This window comes from Rana temporaria, chromosome 12 (genome assembly GCF_905171775.1).
Source record: "Rana temporaria chromosome 12, aRanTem1.1, whole genome shotgun sequence".
In the NCBI taxonomy this organism is placed as follows: Eukaryota; Metazoa; Chordata; class Amphibia; order Anura; family Ranidae; genus Rana; species Rana temporaria.
The window spans coordinates 37,294,947-37,313,569 of NC_053500.1; the positions used below are offsets into that span (position 1 = coordinate 37,294,947).

General features: G+C 44.1%; 1 protein-coding gene across 1 annotated transcript in view; it reads left to right on the top strand.

The window, feature by feature from the left end:
• LOC120918334 (beta-1,4 N-acetylgalactosaminyltransferase 2-like) overlaps positions 1 to 18,623 on the top strand; it is a 69,901-nt gene that overhangs the window by 16,987 nt on the left and 34,291 nt on the right. The window contains exon 6 of the mRNA XM_040329873.1: positions 9,662 to 9,849. Within this exon, the coding sequence (XP_040185807.1) occupies positions 9,662 to 9,849 (188 nt within the window). The remainder of the gene's footprint in view (positions 1 to 9,661; positions 9,850 to 18,623) is intronic.

An 18,623-nucleotide genomic window follows, 5' to 3' on the forward strand; every position in this document is an offset into this window, starting at 1 on the left:
GGCAATCTGTGACTGTTGGCAAGTATGGGTAAGTATAAGTAAAATTTGGTTATTTACACTGCTCTATTTTACTAAATGAACTGCACTGTGGCCCAGTAGCTTCTTTCATGCTTCTAGAACCGCTTCTTCTAAAATCAGAAACTGGCGAGCATTAAGGCCACTGGGCTCCATTAATAAAATAAGCTAAAATAAGGCCAGGCCTGGGAACAAATATTTGATTATTCTTCTCTTTCTGCACTCATGCCTGACCATTAACATTCAGTTACATCCAGATTATGTTATCATTGTGCTTATCCATTGCAGTTCAAAAGCAAGTGGGGATCAGCAAAGTGTTGCCAAAAGGTGTATAAGGACAAGAGAGGCTGGACAATGTCGCTCATCCTTGAATACCACTGCCCAGATATCATGAGAACCCCAAACTTCCCCAGTCCAGATACAAGTAGTGGCCGATAACAACAAACACACACTAATATGCAAGCAGCTGCCACCCACAACGTAAAGGCTTGCGAGGAACATTGCTCTTCCAAACCTAACATACTATACTCTACAGCAAGCTTGCATTCAGTTTTGTACATACTGCTCTCACTATCAGGTTACAGATACAGGTCAGCTAAACCATGTATACAGATGTAGCACTACCCCCGAAGGAGCTGCTGGTTTGTTTTGGGTGGCATGTTACCTCGTGGCTCCTCCGCCGTCTAGGGGTGTATGGTGAATGTAGTAGTAACGGTATGTCCATGACAGGTGTCTTTTTCTGTGCTCTTTATTACCCAGCCGGGTAAAAACAATAAAACTTGTGGTGAAGAGTAGAGATTCAGCAGAAGGAAAAATAGCAGATTCAGGCGTAGCAATAGGGAAACAGTCCTGCTTCCACGTGTATTCTTTCACCACTCCAGCCTGAGTGGGAATAGCGTACCTGGACAGGCCTCTCTCACTGGTCTGGCAGCCAGAGTATCACTCGGAACTTAGGGAAAAGTCTCTGCCACAGACCCTCCTTAGAATTAGATAGCGGAGATAATCCTCCTTAGTAGACTCCACACCTGAATCTCCTTCAGGTAGTTTATAGTTAGGTTACCGACTGATAGGTGACCAACGTCCAGCCTTTCAGTGTCCGGTTACCTTGATTCCCAGTAGATGGTCGAGACCCTATTGGATTGCCAGCCTTTCCTCAGGTGGACTCCCCACCGAATAGCTTCCTCTCAAAGGAACAACGCTTGGGATCTTCTTAGGATTAGGGACCCAGTCGATCACTGGGGCCCAGCCACAGCTCAAATGTTCCGGACCAATGTGGTCCAGGAACACCGCATGGCATGCGCAACCCGGCCTGGAAGACCATTTCACCAGGGCGCCGTGGTATGGTCACCCTGAAGGTGGGCGCCACACTTTAAGAATACCCAGACCAATGGCGTCTGTCTCATAAATACCCTCCCCCAGCATGCACAGCGAAGAAAACCCCTCCTGATTGGCTGCTGGGGAAAAGCACTTTTCATCCAAATTCTAAATTGCTTTTGTAAATTTCAAAAGCCAATATAAAGGAATAGTGGTAAAAAAATAAAAGCGTCAGCGGGTTTGACTTATATTTATAATTCTCCTTTTAAGGGGGCGTGGCGGGGGTGGCCTATGCTTACATGTTTTGCTAATAGGTGTCCATCATTTTCATCTCAAGAAGTTGGGAGGCATGTCATCACTACTGTCCTTTCAGCTACATTTTGTTAGTGTCTCCATCTAGTGGTGACTGGAGATAAGAGACTAGAGATAGATAGAGATAAGAGAATATGTGTGTGTAATAACTGTATAGTGCCTGGTTACTTCTAAGAACCAGTGCTAATTTAAATTTAGAGGGGGTCAGAGAGCTAGTTAGCTCTGACCAGGCTTATTTGTTTAAATTTGGGTCTCTGTCTCAGCTTGGCTGTGGGCTCATTCTTTAATACTAGGAAACACTATTTAAAAGATAAAAAGTGCATTTTATATACAACTATATAGACCAGACCAAAATGAGGGACAAATAAGGAGGAAAGAGGGACAGAGGGACATTGCTCCAAATCAGGGGCAGTCCCTCAAAATTAGGGACAGTTGGGAGCTATGGTGATGAGCTTGGGTGTTTGGACTAGGAACAGAACCCACATAACATATGCAAGCCCACCAAGAAGCTGTCACCTATACGACCAATCATCTGTTGCCAGGGCATTCCTTACCACTCAGCTGCACTTACACAAGGGGCGTGTATATGTGCCGCTGTGGGGTGGGGAAAGCCCTGGTTGCAGGTGATTGGCCCATACAGGTGACCGCTTCCTGAAAGTTTTGGATCCTAGTCCGAACACACCTAAGCTCTTCCATACTGGACACATTCAGGCAGCACAAACAATTCTGTCTATATGTTGTGGTGAATAGGCCAGTGGGGATCAGCAAAGTGTTTCAACCCATGGCAACCTATCACACATTGGGGTTAATTTACCAAAGGCAAAAGTACTGTGCACTGCAAGTCCAGAGCATAGTAAATGAGGTAAAGCCTCACTTTGCAAAGAATACTCAATCACGTGCAAGGAACACAAAAAACAGCTGTTTTCTTTGTACATGATTTGATGGTAGAAACCAGCAGAACTTTCCCTCATTTCAGATCTTCCCCTCAGATCTAGAGCAGATGCACTTAACCACATGCCGATCGTCGCACGCCTATGTACGTCGACAGAATGGCACGGGCAGGTAGATTGGCGTACAGGTACATCCATTTGAATCTGCCGTCCAGCGGGCGACCATTCCCGTGACGTGTCACATGTAGCCACGTCCCCAACAGTAAGAATCACTTTCTAGGGAACACTTAACCCCTGCAGCGCCACCTAGTGGTTAACCCCTTCACTGCCAGTGTCATTTTTACAGTAATCAGTGCATTTTTATAGCACTGATCGCTGTAAAAATGACAATGGTCATAAAATAGCGTCAAAGTGTCCGATGTGTCCGCTATAATGTCGCAGTCACGTAAAAAAAAAAAGCTGTTAGCCACCATAACTAGTAAAAAAAATATATTAATAAAAATGCCATAAAACTATCCCCTATTTTGTAGAACAGGGGTGTCAAACTCAATTTCATTGTGGGCCACATCAGCATTATGATTGCCCTCGAGAGGGCCGGTTTTATCTGTAAGATTAGATGTCCAACGCATCCCCTCCCCTTTACATTAGATGTCAAGAGCCCCCCCACCATTAGAAGTTGAGTCCCCCACATCACAGTGCACCCCCCTTTCCTTATGCTGCTGCTGGGAAAAAGCTGGATGCATTGCTTGAAAGCAAAAAGTAAGGGTCTGGAGGAGGACCAGAGGAGGGCTCGAGCTCTCCTGCAGTTGCAGGAGAGGTGCGAGGGCCACATGAAATGGCCTGGAGGGCTGGATTCGGCCCACGGGCCTTGTGTTTCGACGCCTGTGTTGTAGAAGCTATAACTTTTGTGCAAAGCAATCAATAAACGCTTATTGCGATTTTTCTTTTACCAAAAATATGTAGAAGAATACATATCAGCCTAAACTGTAGAAAAAATATGTTTTTATATATATATTTTTTGGGGGATATTTATTATAGCAAAAGGTAAAAAAATATTGCATTTTTTTCAAAATTGTCGCTCTTTTTAGTTTATAGCGCAAAAAATAAAATTTTCAGAGATGATCAAATACCACCAAAAGAAAGCTCTTTTTGTGGGAAAAAAGGACACCAATTTTGTTTGGGAGCCACGTCATACGACCGTGCAATTGTCCGTTAAGGCGACACAGTGCCGAATCGCAAAAAGTGGCCCGGTCTTTAACCAACAAAATGGTCCGAGGCTTAAGCGGTTAAAGTGCACAGTATATTTTCCTTTAGTAAATCAACCTCATTATCTTTAACTCCTCTAAATGCAGGCTGCTGAAATCTAGAATTCACAATGGATATAATTGTTTTCTGATATTTTTCCACTAGAGGGCGCACACTGTCAACATCTGAAACTGACAGAAGAAAATTTTTAACCACTTCCTTACAGGACATTTTCACCCCCTTCCTGCCCAGACCAATGTTTAGTTTTCAGCGCTGTCGCACTTTGAATGACAATTGCGTGGTCATGCGAAATAGAGCTTTCGTTTATTGGTATTTGATCACCTCTGCTGTTTTAATTTTTTGCGCTATAAACAAAAGAAGAGTGACAATTTTGAAAAAAAAAACATAATATCTTTTACTTTTTGATTTAATAAATATCATTTTTTTCCCTCAGTTTAGACCGATACGTATTCTTCTACATATTTTTGGTAAAAAAAAAATCGCAATAAGCGTATTTGATCGGTTTGCGCAAAAGTTCTAGCGTCTACAAAATAGGGAATAGAATTATGGCATTTTTATTTTTTTCTTTACTAGTAATGGCGGCGAACTGCAATTTTTATTGTGACCGTGACCGTGACATTGCGGCGGACATATTGGACACTTTTGACACATTTTTGAGACCATTTACATTTACACAGCGATTAGTGCTATAAAACTGCACTGATTACTGTGTAAATTTGACTGGCAGGGAAGGGGTTAACACTAGGGGGCGCTGAAGGGGTTAAATGTTCCCTAAAGTGTGTTCTAACTGTAGGGGGAGGGGACTGACAAGGGGAGGAGATCGATGTGTGTTCCTCTGTACTGGGAACACACATCAGTCTCCTCACCGCTGACAGGACATGGATCTGTGTGTGTTGTGGGCAATCGCGGGTGCCCGTCAGACATCGCGGCCGCGGGTCACACGCTCTGGGTCCCGAGCAATGCGGTGGGGGTGCGTGCGCGCCACCGACAGCGCTCGCCCCCTAGTGACCGGAAAAGCAAGGACGTCATATGATGTCCAGTCTGAAGCCTCGTACACACGACGGAGGAACTCGACGGGCGAAACACATCGTTTTCCTTGTCGAGTTCCTTGTTAGGCTGTCGAGGAACTCGACAAGGGAAGTTTCTCCATTCCGTTGAGGAAAAAGAAGACATACTCTCTTTTTGGCTCGACGGGATCCTCGACAGTTTCCTTGTCGAAAAATGTACTCACGACCGATTTCCTCGGCAAAAAAAAAAACTCGGTCGTGTGTACGAGGCTTGAGGGACGAAAGGTTCCCGCCGACGTCATTTTACTATGACTCGGTAGGGAAGAGGTTTTACACCACAGGAGAGTCAATAAGCCAAAGGTTAAATCAAACATTCTCAGATAAATCCATAAGATTTACTGATTAGATAATGAATAATAAATAGACACATAATAGGCAACAGAAACTAATAGATTGTTAGATTTTGAATTTATTACTATTTTATGTGATAACATTTTCTGAGAATCAATATTTAAACATGGTAATTTTGAAGGTTGATGAGGAAAGAGAAAGGTCATCTGTTGTAGGTTATATGTATTTTTGGAGTTCCACGTCAAGACAATGGGTGGAGATATGTTACTTAAAGCGGGAGTTCACCCGAATTTTTTTTTTTTAACATTAGATTGAGGCTCATTTTGTTAAGGGGAATCGGGTAGTATTTTTAAATTCGAAGCAGTACTTACCATTTTAGAGAGAGATCTTCTCCGCCGCTTCCGGGTATGGTCTTCGGGACTGGGCGTTCCTATTTGATTGACAGGCTTCCGACGGTCGCATACATCGCATCACGAGTAGCCGAAAGAAGCCGAACGTCGGTGCGGCTCTATACGGTGCCTGCGCACCGACGTTCGGCTACTTTTGGAAAATCGTGACACGATGTATTTGACCGTCGGAAGCCTGTCAATCAAGTAGGAAAAGGTTTTTGGGTGAACCTCCACTTTAATATATACAAGTGGGTGTTACGTTTGTGACAGGAGCTCACCACCTTTTCTTGGAGCTATTCTAAAAGTAAATATGCTTAGCTTGGCTTTTAAAACATTATAAGAATCCATGTGGTGTGAGTAGCTAGCTAGGAAACTCTGTGGGTCACCCGAGCCTACAGGGAGATGGGGGTAGGAAGCTTTCACTATGGAAGCCGAGCAGAAAGACGTACCATCATACCATCATAACATCTATTTCCTCCTTCTGAAACCTTATGAATTACCATCTTGCCATGTGTTATCAGCTGCCAATATGTAAGCATTGTCTTTTGCCTGTCCTTCTTGAAGAATAAACTTCGTAATTATGAAGAAAGCCTAAATATTGTATATTGGGAACGAAGCGCCTGGAAGAAGACTATTGACATAACACATGACACGTGTCAAAAATGTCCCCTCTTTTCCCCATTCAACATAGATACAGCGGGTAAAAAAAAAATAAGTATTGAACACGTCACCATTTTTCTAGGTAAATATATTTTGAAAGGTGCTAATGAGATGACATTTTTACCACGTCAATAGCAACCCATGCAATCCATACATACAAAGAAACCAAAATAAATAAGTTCAGAAATGAAGTTATGTGTAATAAAATGGAATGACGCAGGGAAAAAGTATTGAACACGCTAACTAAAATGTATTTAATACTTACAAAATACGTACAAAATCCTTTGTTGGTAATGACAGATTCAAGACGCCTCCTGTATGGAGAAACTAGTCGCATGCATTGCTCAGCTGTGATTTTGGACCATTCTTCTACACAAACAGTGTTCAAATCTTGAAGGTTCTGCTGGCCTCTTCTACCGTATGAACTCTGATCTTTAGTTCTTTCCATAGATTTTCTATTGGATTCAAGTCAGGTGATTGGCTGAGCCATTCTTTGAATTGAGAGTTTCCTTGGCTTTGTGTTTGAGATCATTGTCTTACTGAAATGTCCGCCCTCATTTCATCTTCATTATCCTAGTAGATGGCAGCAGATTTTTATCAAGAATGTAATTTTTTTCCATTCCATCCTTCCTTCAATGAAATGAAGTTTGCAATTGCCAGTACCTTATGCTGAAAAACAGCCCCACACTATGATGTTCCCACCGCCAAGCTTCACTGTTGGTATGGGGGTGTTTTTGGAGTGATGGGCCATTTGTCCTCCAAACATGTTGCGTATTATGGCATCCAAAGAGTACAAATTTGGTCTCATCTGACCAGACTATATTCGTCCAGTATTTCACAGGCTTCTCTAAATGTTGTGCAACTTTAAACGAGCTTCAACATACTTTTTCTTCAGCAATGGAGTCTTGCGTGGTGAGCGTGCATACAGGTCATGAGTGCATTACTTATTGTTTTCTTTAGAACGATTTTACCTGCTAATTCCAGGTCTTTCTGAAGCTCTCCACAAGGGATCCTTGGCTCTTGGACAACTCTTCTCATAATTATTTTCACTCCTCTATCAGAGCACCTGATCATTGCTGGTTTATGGTGAAATGATGTTTCCACTTCTGGATTATGGCCCCAACAGTGCTCACTGGAACATTCAGAAGTTTAGAAATCCTTCTATAACCAATGCCACCAGTATGTTTTACAACAATATGATTGTGAAGGTCTTGAGAGAGCTCTTTGCTTTTACCCATCATGAGATGTTTCTTGCTTGGCACCTTGGTAATTAGACACCTTTTAATAGGCCATCAGTAGAGACTGAACCAGCTGATATTAATTTGCACTGAAAAGGGGCAAGATTGTTTTTTTATTACTGATAGAGTACAGCTGGTGTCTTGGCTTTCCATGCTTTTTTTGCACCTCCCTTTCTTCGTGTGTTCAATACCTTTTCCCCATTTTATTACACATAACTTAATTTCTGAACTTATTTATATGTGGTGAAAATGTCATGTCAATAACACCTTTACAAATATATTTATCTAGAAAAAAATGGGATGTGTTTAATACTTATTTTACCTGCTGTATGTATATTATGCTATAAAAATAATTAAACTTTTCAAAAAGAAAAAAAAAAGCAACAACTAAGAATTATAAGAACTGCTTGCTTTGTGTGTAGTTAGAGTGACACTTGGAGTTCAGGCTCATCTCATTGTACTTAGGCTGTGTTCCCCCAGGAATAGGATGCTGAAGATCATACTGTATCTCACAAAAGTGAGTACCCCCCTCACATTTTTGTAAATATTTTATTCCATCTTTTCATGTGACACTTTGCTACAATGTAAAATAGTGAGTGTACAGGTTGTATAACAGTGTAAATTTGCTGTCCCCTCAAAATAACTCAACCAATGTCTATACCACTGGCAACAAAAGTCAGTACACCCCTAAGTGAAAATGTCCAAATTAAGCCCAAAGTGTCAATATTTTGTGTGGCCACCATTATTTTCCAGAACTGCCTTAACCCTCTTGGGCATGAAGTTCACCAGAGCATCACAGGTTGCCACTGGAGTCCTCTTCCACTCCTCCATGACGACATCACAGAGCTGGTGGATGTTAGAGACCTTTCGCTCCTCTGCCTTCCATTTGAGGATGCCCCACAGATGCTCAATAGGGTTTAGGTCTGGAGACATGCGTGGCCAGTCCATCACCTTTACCCTCAGCTTCTTTAGCTAGGCAGTGGTCGTCTTGGAGGTGCGTTTGGGGTCGTTATCATGTTGGAATACTGCCTTTTGGCCCAGTCTCTGAAGGTAGGGGATGATGCTCTGCTTCAGTATGTCACAGTACACGTTGGCATTCATGGTCCCCTCAATGATCTGTAGCTCCCCAGTGCTGGCAGCACTCATGCAGCCCCAGACCATGACACTCCCACCACCATGCTTGACTGTAGACAAGACACACTTGTCTTTGTACTCCTCACCTGGTTGCCGTCACACACGCCTGACACCATCTGAAACAAATACGTTTATCTTGGTCTCATCAAACCACAGGACATGGTTCCAGTAATCCATGTCCTTAGTCTGCTTGTCTTCAGCAAACTGTTTGCAGGCTTTCTTGTGCATCATCTTTAGAAGAGTCTTCCTTCTGGGACGACAGCCATGCAGACCAATTTGATGCAGTGTGTGGCATATGGTCTGAGCACTGACACCTCTGCAGCAATGCTGGCAGCACTCATACATCTATTTCCCAAAGACAAACCCTCTGAATATGATGCTGAACACATGCATTCAACTTCTTTGGCCTGTTCTGAGTGGAACCTGTCCTGTTAATCCCACTGTATTGTCTTGGCCATTGTGCTGCAGCTCAGTTTCAGGGTCTTGGCAATCTTCTTATAGCCTAGACCATCTTTATGTAGAGTAATTATAGTAATTATTTTTTTCAGAGTTCTTTGCTATGAGGTGCCATGTTGAACTTCCAGTGACCAGTAAGAAAGAGTGAGAGTGATAACACCAAATTTAACACACCTGAGACCTTGTAACACCAACGAGTCACATGACACCAGGGAGGGAAAATTACTATTTGGGCCCAATTTTCACTTAGGGGTGTACTCACTTTTGCTGCCAGCGGTTTAGACATGAATGGCTGTGTGTTGAGTTATTTTGAGGGGGCAGCAAATGTACACTGTTATACAAGCTGTACACTCACCACTTTACATTGTAGCAAAGTGTCATTTCTTTAGTGTTGTCACATGAAAAGATAGAATAAAATATTTACAAAAATGTGAGGGGTGTACTCACTCTTGGGAGATACGGTATATTCCCACAAGAGTCGTCTGTGATCTGTCAAAGAGAATTCCGAACTGGCTTGCTCCTTCTTGACTCCAGACAGGAAAAAAACAAAGCAAACCAAAAATGATGATATGTAGAATGTATTGATGGAACTTTTCAGGTATCTCATATTTTGTATATTTTATTTGTAGATGGAAATATTAGCTCCTTGGTGACAATCGCCACAAAGACCTTTCTGCGATATGATAAGTTACGGGAGCTCATAAGAAGTATACGTCTGTATTACCCCGACATACAGGTCATCGTGGCTGATGACAATGACAAGCCTGAGAAAATTGAAGATCCAAATGTAGAACAGTACTTTATGCCATTTGCTAAGGTAAAGTCCATCCCATTTCTATGGCCGAGGGATGCAACAAAATAGCAAACCCGAGAAAGAGTGTTTGTTATACGACGTGTGTCTAAAAAATGTGATGAATGGTATAAAAAAACAAACAAAACAGAAGATACAAACAAATTACCTTTATCGGCCTTCAAAATAATCGCCATCCTTCACAACATACTTTTGGCAATGTTCATAAAGCTTCTGGAAACTGTCAGCAAAGGCCTCTTTAGGATCGCAGAACCGATGTCGTAAAATATTGGAATGACGCCATGTCCGCAGAACGTGCGCCTTTTATGGAGGCTCTTCAGGCGGGAAACAGAAAGAAGTCCATAGGCGCCAGATCAGGGGACTACGGTGGATGAGTGTGATAAGTTTAAGAGTGTGTCTATGGGAATGGTTGACTATACTTCCAGAAACATTTGTGACGTCAGGCACTGTTGTTGGACAAGAAGGTCTGGCTTGCAGTTTCCACTCAAATTCACCCCAAAGGAGTTCTGTTGAGTTTAGATCAGAACTCTGTGCATGCCAGTCAAGTTCCGCCACCCCAAACTCGCTAATCCATGTCTTTATGGACTTTGCTTTGTGCACTGGTGCTCAGTCATGTTGGAACAAGAAGGGGCCATCCCCAAACTGTTCCCACAAAGTTGGGAGCATTAAATTGTCTAAAATGTCATGGTATGCTAACGCCAAACCTAACCCCTGAAAAACAACCCCACACCATAATCCCCCCTCCACCAAATGATTTAGACCAGTGTACAAAGCAAGTTCCATAAAGACATGGATGAGCGAGTTTGGTGTGGAGGAACTTAAAGTGGTTGTAAACCCTTATTTTTCACTTTTACCTACAGGTAAGCCTATAATAAGGCTTACCTGTAGGTATAAAGAATATCTCCTAAACCTGTACGGTTTAGGAGATATTCCCCTCGCAATGCCCCGCTGATTGCAGCGGTGCATGCGCAGGGGGAATCCACAGCGAAAGGACCGGCAGCCGCCGGACCTTGCCGATTTTAAATCTCCCGCGCGGGAGTGACGTCATCGCCGCTCCAGCCAATCACAGCGCTGGAGCGGCGATACCCGGAAGACACGCCGGAGCAAGATGACATCCTGCTCGGCGTGGACCAGGTAAGTGTTCTTCACCTCGTTCAGAGGTAAGTATTTCATAATCAGCTATTATGCGGTGCATACTAGCTGATTATGCCTTTTGCCTTGCAGGTTTAAAAAAAAAAAAAAAAAAAATTATATATGCGGTTACAACCGCTTTAAGTGGCCTGCACAAAGTCCTGACCTCAATCCGATAAAACACCTTTGGGATGAATTAGAGCAGAGACTGCAAGCCAGGCCTTCTCGTCCAATATCAGTGCCTGACCTCACAAATGCTTTTCTGAAATAATGGTCAAACATCCCCATAGACACACTCCTAAACCTTGTGGACAGCCTTCCTGGAGGAGTTGAAGCTGTTATAGCTGCAAAGGGTGGGCCGACTCAATATTGAACCCTGGGATGCCATTAAAGTTAATGGCCTGGATTCAGATAGAATGCTCTATCTATCTGTGGGCGTAACATATCTTAGATACGTTACGCCCCTGTAACTTTGGGCGCAAGTTCCGTATACAGAAATAACTTGCGCCCTTAGTTACGACGGCGTAATGTATGTATGGCGGCGTAAGCCCGCCTAATTCAAATGGGGATGTTGTGGGCGTGTTTTATTTAAATTTTAGTTGACCCCGCGTTTTTGAAGTTTTTTCTGAACGGCGCATGCGCCGTCCGTGAAATATCCCAGTGTACATTGCTCCAAAATACGCCGCAAGGACGTATTGGATTCGACGTGAACGTAAATGACGTCCAGCCCTATTCGCGAACGACTTACACAAACAACGTAAAATTTTCAAAAAATCGACGCGGGAACGACGGCCATACTTAACATAGTATACGCCGCATATACCCCTCATATAGCAGGGGTAACTTTACGCCGGAAAAAGCCTAACGCAAACGACGTAAAAAAAAATGCGCCGGGCGGACGTTGGTTTCTGAATCGGCGTATCTACCTAATTAGCATATTCATCGCGTAACTATACAGAAGCGCCACCTAGCGGCCAGCGTAAATATGCAGCCTAAGATACGACGGTGTAAGACACTTATGCCCCGTACACACCATCACTTTATGTGATGAAAAAAAATGACGTTTTTAAAAACGTCACTTTAATTGACCGTGTGTGGGGGAAAACGTCGTTTTATGTCTTCTAAAAAACGACCAAAAAAAATTGAAGCATGCTTCAATTTTATGTGTCGTTTTTCAAAACGTCAACTTTTACTTCACAGAAATTGACGGTGTGTAGCAAAAAACGTTGTTTAAAACTACGTTTTTTCACCCGCGCATGCCCAGAAGCTACTTATGAAGCGAGCTTCAATGGAAAAACGTGGTGGAACGTAACCTCGCTTTGCTAGAACATTGTGAAAAAACGATGGTGTGTAGGCAACTTCGTCTTTGAAAATTGAAGTTTCAAAAACGTCATTTTTTACTTCACAGAAAATGTCATTTTTTTTCATCACATAAAGTGATGGTGTGTACGGGGCATTACACCAGTCGGATCTTAGGGAAATCTATGCGTAACTGATTCTCTGAATCAGGCGCATAGATAAGACGGCGTATCAGGAGATACGCCGTCGTATCTCCTATCTGAATCTGGACCAATGTGTGTAAAGGCAGGCGTCCCAATACTTTTGGTAATATAGTATGCATATAATCGCGCTCGCTTCCCAGGCTGTGCTGTGATTAGTTACAGCACAAACTGATCAGCAGGTGTCAGCCAATGATTGAACGCCTGTACCCTCCCTCCCAAATTACCCGCTGGTTAGCTCCATCATTCAGGGAAAGGAGCTGTATGATGTAAAAACACAGAGCTCTAAATACTGACAGGAGATCTTCCTGTTTTATTTATTCCCTGCAATCCAAAAAATAAAAAACCTAGTGGTGATTAAATACTATCAAAAGAAAGTTCTATTTCTGAAAAATAAATGATATAAATTTCACTTGGGTACAGCGTTGCATGACCGAGCAATAAAAATAACAAACATGTAATACTTACCTCCACTGTGCAGTTCATGTTCGTTTTGCACAGATTGGCCCCGATCCTTGACTTCTGGGGTCCCCCGGCAGCGCTGGCAGCTCCTCCCCCCATCGTATACCGCCCTAGGAGAAGCGCTCTCCCGGGGGGTTATTTGGCGGGTGCACTCCCGAGTCCAGCATTTGCGTCCTTAGATGCCAAATGCCGGACTCGGCCCTGCCCCTCAGCGCCCAAGTCATTGGATTTGATTGACAGCACCGGGAGCCAATGGCTGTGCTGCTATCAATCTATCCAATCAAGAGCTGAGACAACGGGCAGATGGGAAGAGCGCATTTCCAGCATGGGAAATGCAGGGCTCAGGTGAGTGAAATGTGGGGGGCCGGTCAGTGAAAGAAGTTTTTCACCTTAATGCATAGGATGCATTAACCACTTCAGCACCGGAAGAATTTACCCCCTTCCTGACCACAGCATTTTTTGCGATTCGGCACTGCATCGCTTTAGCTGACAAATAGAGCTTTCTTTTGGTGGTATTTGATCACCTCTGCGGTTTTTATTTTTTGCTCTATAAACAAAAAAGTAGCGACAGTTTTGAAAAAAAAAGCATAATTTTTTACTTTTTGCTATAATAAATATCCCCAAAAAATATATAAAAAACGTTTTTTTTTTCCTCAGTTTAGGCTGATACGTATTCTTCTACATATTTTTGAAAAAAAAAAAAAAAAAACGCAATAAGCGTATATTGATTGGTTTGTGCAAAAGTTATAGCGTCTACAAAATATGGGATAGTTTTATAGCATTTTTATTCTTTTTTTTTTTTTTTTATACGGACAGGTGGCAACCCTAACGACAGTACACAATTCCTATGCATTGTTCCTAGTTGAAGATCTCTAATTTCTGAAGGCTTACTGTAAAGCCCTGTACACACAATCGGTTTGTCCGATGAAAACAGACCAATGGACTGTTCATCGGACAAACCAATCGTGTGTGCGCCCCATCGGTTTGATTTCCATCGGTGAAAAAAAATAGAACGTTTTAAAATTTTCCAATGCATAAAAAAACGATAGAAAAATCTGATTGTTTGTATGGAACTCCATCGGTCAAAAATCCACGCATGCTCAGAGTGGACGCATGCTTGGAAGCATTGAACTTTATTTTTTAAGGCTCGTCGTAGTGTTGTACGTCACCGCGTTTGGACACGATCGGATTTTTGACTGATCGTGTGTAGGGGAAACTGATGAAAGTCAGCTTTATCGGATATCCGATGAAAAAAATCCATCGGATTAGATTCCATCAGATATCCGATCGTGTGTATGAGCCATGACTATGCACTGAACCAGTGTGAAACGCGTCGGCTGTCCCTTTTCTGACTGTATTCTGTGATGCATGTCCATTCTATTCTGTGATGCAGTCAGTCAGTCAGTCAGTCAGTGTCAGAGGTGGAGTAGGGTGCTTCGGACCTTCCGCTTACGAGCCTGCTCCCACCCAGACCTGGCAGTCAGAAACTAGGCAGACTTTCCATTACCTGTGCTGCACAAGGAACAGCTCCTAGGAACCAGGAACCAGCTCTTTTCTCTCCTCGTGGACTCCATCTTTCCCCGCAGGTAAGACCCTGTCTCTCAGGGCCTACCATCCTGGGGAACCACTGACGGCCGTCCTTCTCAGGGCAGCCGTCACACAGACCCCACACTGCGGCTCTCGATTCCGTCTTTTGCTCGGCATCCCCACTCGCACGGCCACCCACGATTGTGGTGGCCCCCAGACACCCCCCCTGGGTGTATTTTCGGCGCTTTTCGGCGTTTTTACACGACCGCGCCAGCCTGCTACTTTTCGCGGCCGCCGCGCCTCAGGAAAGTCCGCGGCTTCAGCCGCGGCCTACCGGCGCTCCGACCGTTTCTCCCTGCACCTGCCACCAATAGTGCAGTTTCTCTCTGATTATCGCCCCTGCACCCCTAGAGGTCCCCTCCACCCCCCTGTTTAGCAACCAGATCGGTGGAATCATTTTTTTACCAACCTGATTGCCCCCCCAGCCTGGGTCCTGTGTTTTTGCCTGGCGGCCATCTTGGTGCACCCCAGCAACAGTGACACCCAGCATCCCCCCCCCTTTTTTCCCATCATTAAGTCATCAGTCTTTGATCCAGGGCTTGAGCCGATCGCCTTTAGGGATCAGGAAGGAATTTTTTTTCCCTGCCGCAGCACATTGGCAAGCTTGCCCAGGGTTTTTTTTGCCTTCCTCTGGACCAAAGATTGCTGAGAGCGAGGATTCTGCGAATCCTCTCTCACCGAACACCCGCACCCCCGCCCACGGTGACTGGCAACAATGGTTAAATTGCGATACTCTGCAGAAACCATTTGGGGTCTGAGACAATTCGCAACAATATTACCTGCCGTCACCAAAAAAGCCTTAATATCAGATCAACTTTTGAGAGTCGATCGACGATCGATCATCAAAAATTTCAATTATTCAACACAGCTCAAGCACATATCATGTGCGCTGCTTAACACTAGATCGGCAGTTAAACACCGTTCAGAAATCCATGATTTCTTACTACAAAACGATCTAGACTGCCTCTTTATTACAGAAAGTTGGCTGTCAGACGACTGCAACACCATTCTCGGAGAACTGGTACCAGCAAATTATCGCATCTTAACGGAAAATAGAATAGGGCAAAGAGGAGGAGGCCTGGCGGTGATTCATAAGTCTCATATTGCAATCACTAAACCGGTCCTTCAAAATCCTCTACCTTTTATGGAAACCCTTACGCTTCAACTTCAAGCGCACTCCCAGGAGACCGTTCACATTCTCCTCTGCTATAGGCCCCCTGGGCCCAAATCGCAGTTGCTTCCAGCATTAACGGAGTTCATATCCACTTACTCCCTTAACAGCAATCATCTTTTGCTGCTCGGGGATTTCAATCTGTGGGCCAACTCCTCACAGGATCCCATAGCGGAGGCCTGCATCGACCACCTGGAAGGGTTAGGACTTCAGCAACTTATATGCGGACCCACGCATGCTTCAGGTCACACACTCGACCTAATTTTCAGACAAAATCTGAAAATAAACATTTTGGGTAATGAACCTTTGCCATGGACAGACCACCATGCAATTAGCTTCATAATTCCCAGAATTCCACTAGTTATGAAAGTACCCAAGCCGGTGACAATACACTGGGCTAGATCTCAGAAGAAGCTCCACTCGGAACTCTTCAGATCTACCCTGGGAAACCGAATTGGGGTTATTCCTCCTCAGCTAGCAGCCTCAGATACATTGGATGCCATAAATGCAGCTCTGCTACAGTCAGCCTACTTAGCAGCACCAAAGCGCAAAGTCCGCAGCGGGGCAAAAAAGTCCAGCTGGTTCAATAACCAGCTGTCGCTATTGAAGCAAGAGCGCAGAAGGGCGGAAGCCGCCTGGAAAAGAAGTCCTTCAGAAGACCGCCTCAACTTCTACAAAGCAGTAACAACACGATATCACAAGGAAATTTTCAAAGCCAAAAAACTTCACTTTTCCATGGTGATTAACAGCGCAATGAATCGCCCACGCGAACTCTTCAGGATGGTCACCCAGACCATGAATCCGGGATGTCTTGAAGACCCCACTTCAGACACCCAAGAGTTCTGCAATGAACTATCGGATTTCTTCATCAACAAAATTGAAAAAATTCGGGTAAGTATTCGGCAAAACAATACTCCACTCAGCCCCCTCTTCAATCAACTACAAAACACTGACAGAAAGCCTCTACAATCAACTAAGTTCACTCTGGAACCCATCTCCATAGATACCACCAAAAAATTCATTGGTGCGTTGCGCAACAGCACAGCACCCAATGACATCATTCCCACCAAGCTACTGAAGGAATGTGCCGACATCCTGGCGCCTCCAATCACACAGCTTATAAATCAGTCATTTAAGGAAGGCATAGTGCCTTCCCTGCTGAAAGAGGGCACAATCCTGCCGATCTTGAAAAAACCTAATTTGGATCCTATGGACCCAACTCACCGCTGTCCCATAACAGGTCTAAATGCTCTGTCCAAGATAATGGAGAAAGTGGTGGTAAATCAGCTGCAACAGCATCTGGATACCCACAACCTACTCGATCCATTTCAATCCGGGTTCCGTCCCGGACACGGGACAGAAACGGCCTTACTGAAAATATGGGACAAAGCGCTCGAGGCCGCAGACGAAGGAGAATCGTGTCTCCTGGTTCTGCTGGACCTAAGCGCAGCCTTCGACACAGTAGACCATAAATTGCTACTGAGACGACTAACAGAAGTCGCCGGAGTCTCAGAAGATGCCTTACCATGGTTCTCCTCTTTTCTCGGAAACCGATCACAAACAGTGAAACTGGGATCTTTCACGTCAGAAAAACGCACGGTGCCATGTGGGGTCCCCCAAGGATCCCCCCTATCACCGGTGCTGTTTAATATCTATCTTCGTCCTCTCTTTGATATTATCAGTAGCCAAGAACTACTCTATCACTCTTATGCAGACGACACGCAGTTGTATTTTCGCATCTGCCACAAAAAGGATCATCATCTCAGATTAGAGAAATGTCTCTCTTCAATAGAAAACTGGATGACTAAGAGTTATCTCAAACTCAATAGCGCTAAAACAGAACTCTTCATGTTCGATGCCAGTCGGAAGAGACAACCGGCAACAAACTGGACACCATCGCCCATTCTGGGACAAATCATCTCCCCTAGCTCCAAAGTCAAAAGTCTAGGAGTCACGTTTGACACCTTCATGACAATGGACGCACAAATAGGGTCAGTAGTCAGCGGATCGCACCATTTGATGCGCCTACTACGCAGACTTATTCCATTTATCCCCAAAGAAGACGTAGCAGTCGTGGTGGGAACAATCGTGAATTCCAGACTGGACTATGCAAATGCCCTTTACCTCGGGCTCCCCAAGTACCAAATCGCTCGTCTTCAAGTCGTACAGAATACGGCCGCTAGACTGGTGACTGGGAAAAAATCTTGGGAATCAATCTCACCTTCACTGAGATCCCTTCACTGGTTGCCAGTGAAAGACAGAATTGCATTCAAAGCACTCTGCCTGACACATAAGTGCATCCATGGGAAGGCTCCTAGATATCTATGCGATAAGATCAAACCGCACAATTGCAACCGCATTCTGCGATCCACCGACCAAAATCTGGTCAAGGTTCCTAAAACCAAATACAAATCCAAAGGAGAAAGAAGGTTAGCTTTCCAGGGCCCCAGGCTTTGGAATGCTTTACCAACCAGCATTCGGTTGGAGCAAAACCACCTGTCTTTCAGAAAGCAGATCAAAACCCTGCTTTTCTGAAGGCATGAGACACAAACAACTAGCGCCCAGAAGCGATTCAGTTCGCATGTGCCGCGCTATATAAATTTTTCATTCATTCATTCATTCATTCATTCATTACTTTTACAAATAAAGACGACTTTTGAAGTTCCTTTGGAGTGCGGCTGTCCATCCCTTCTGAAAATCCTACATTTGTACGAGGCATGTATCCTTACCTGTCAAATGTTTCCCCTCTGTCTGTTATAAGAACTGAAAAACTGCAGATTCTGTGGGTGGGTCTGTTGTCTGGAGCTCTGTGGGTGGAGTCGTGATGTCAGACTCCTTGCCCACCTCTACACTCCCCTTGTCAACATGCATTTTCTCCTGTGTATTTTTTACACTAAATTCTGCTATGATCACTAACATCCAGTCAAAAC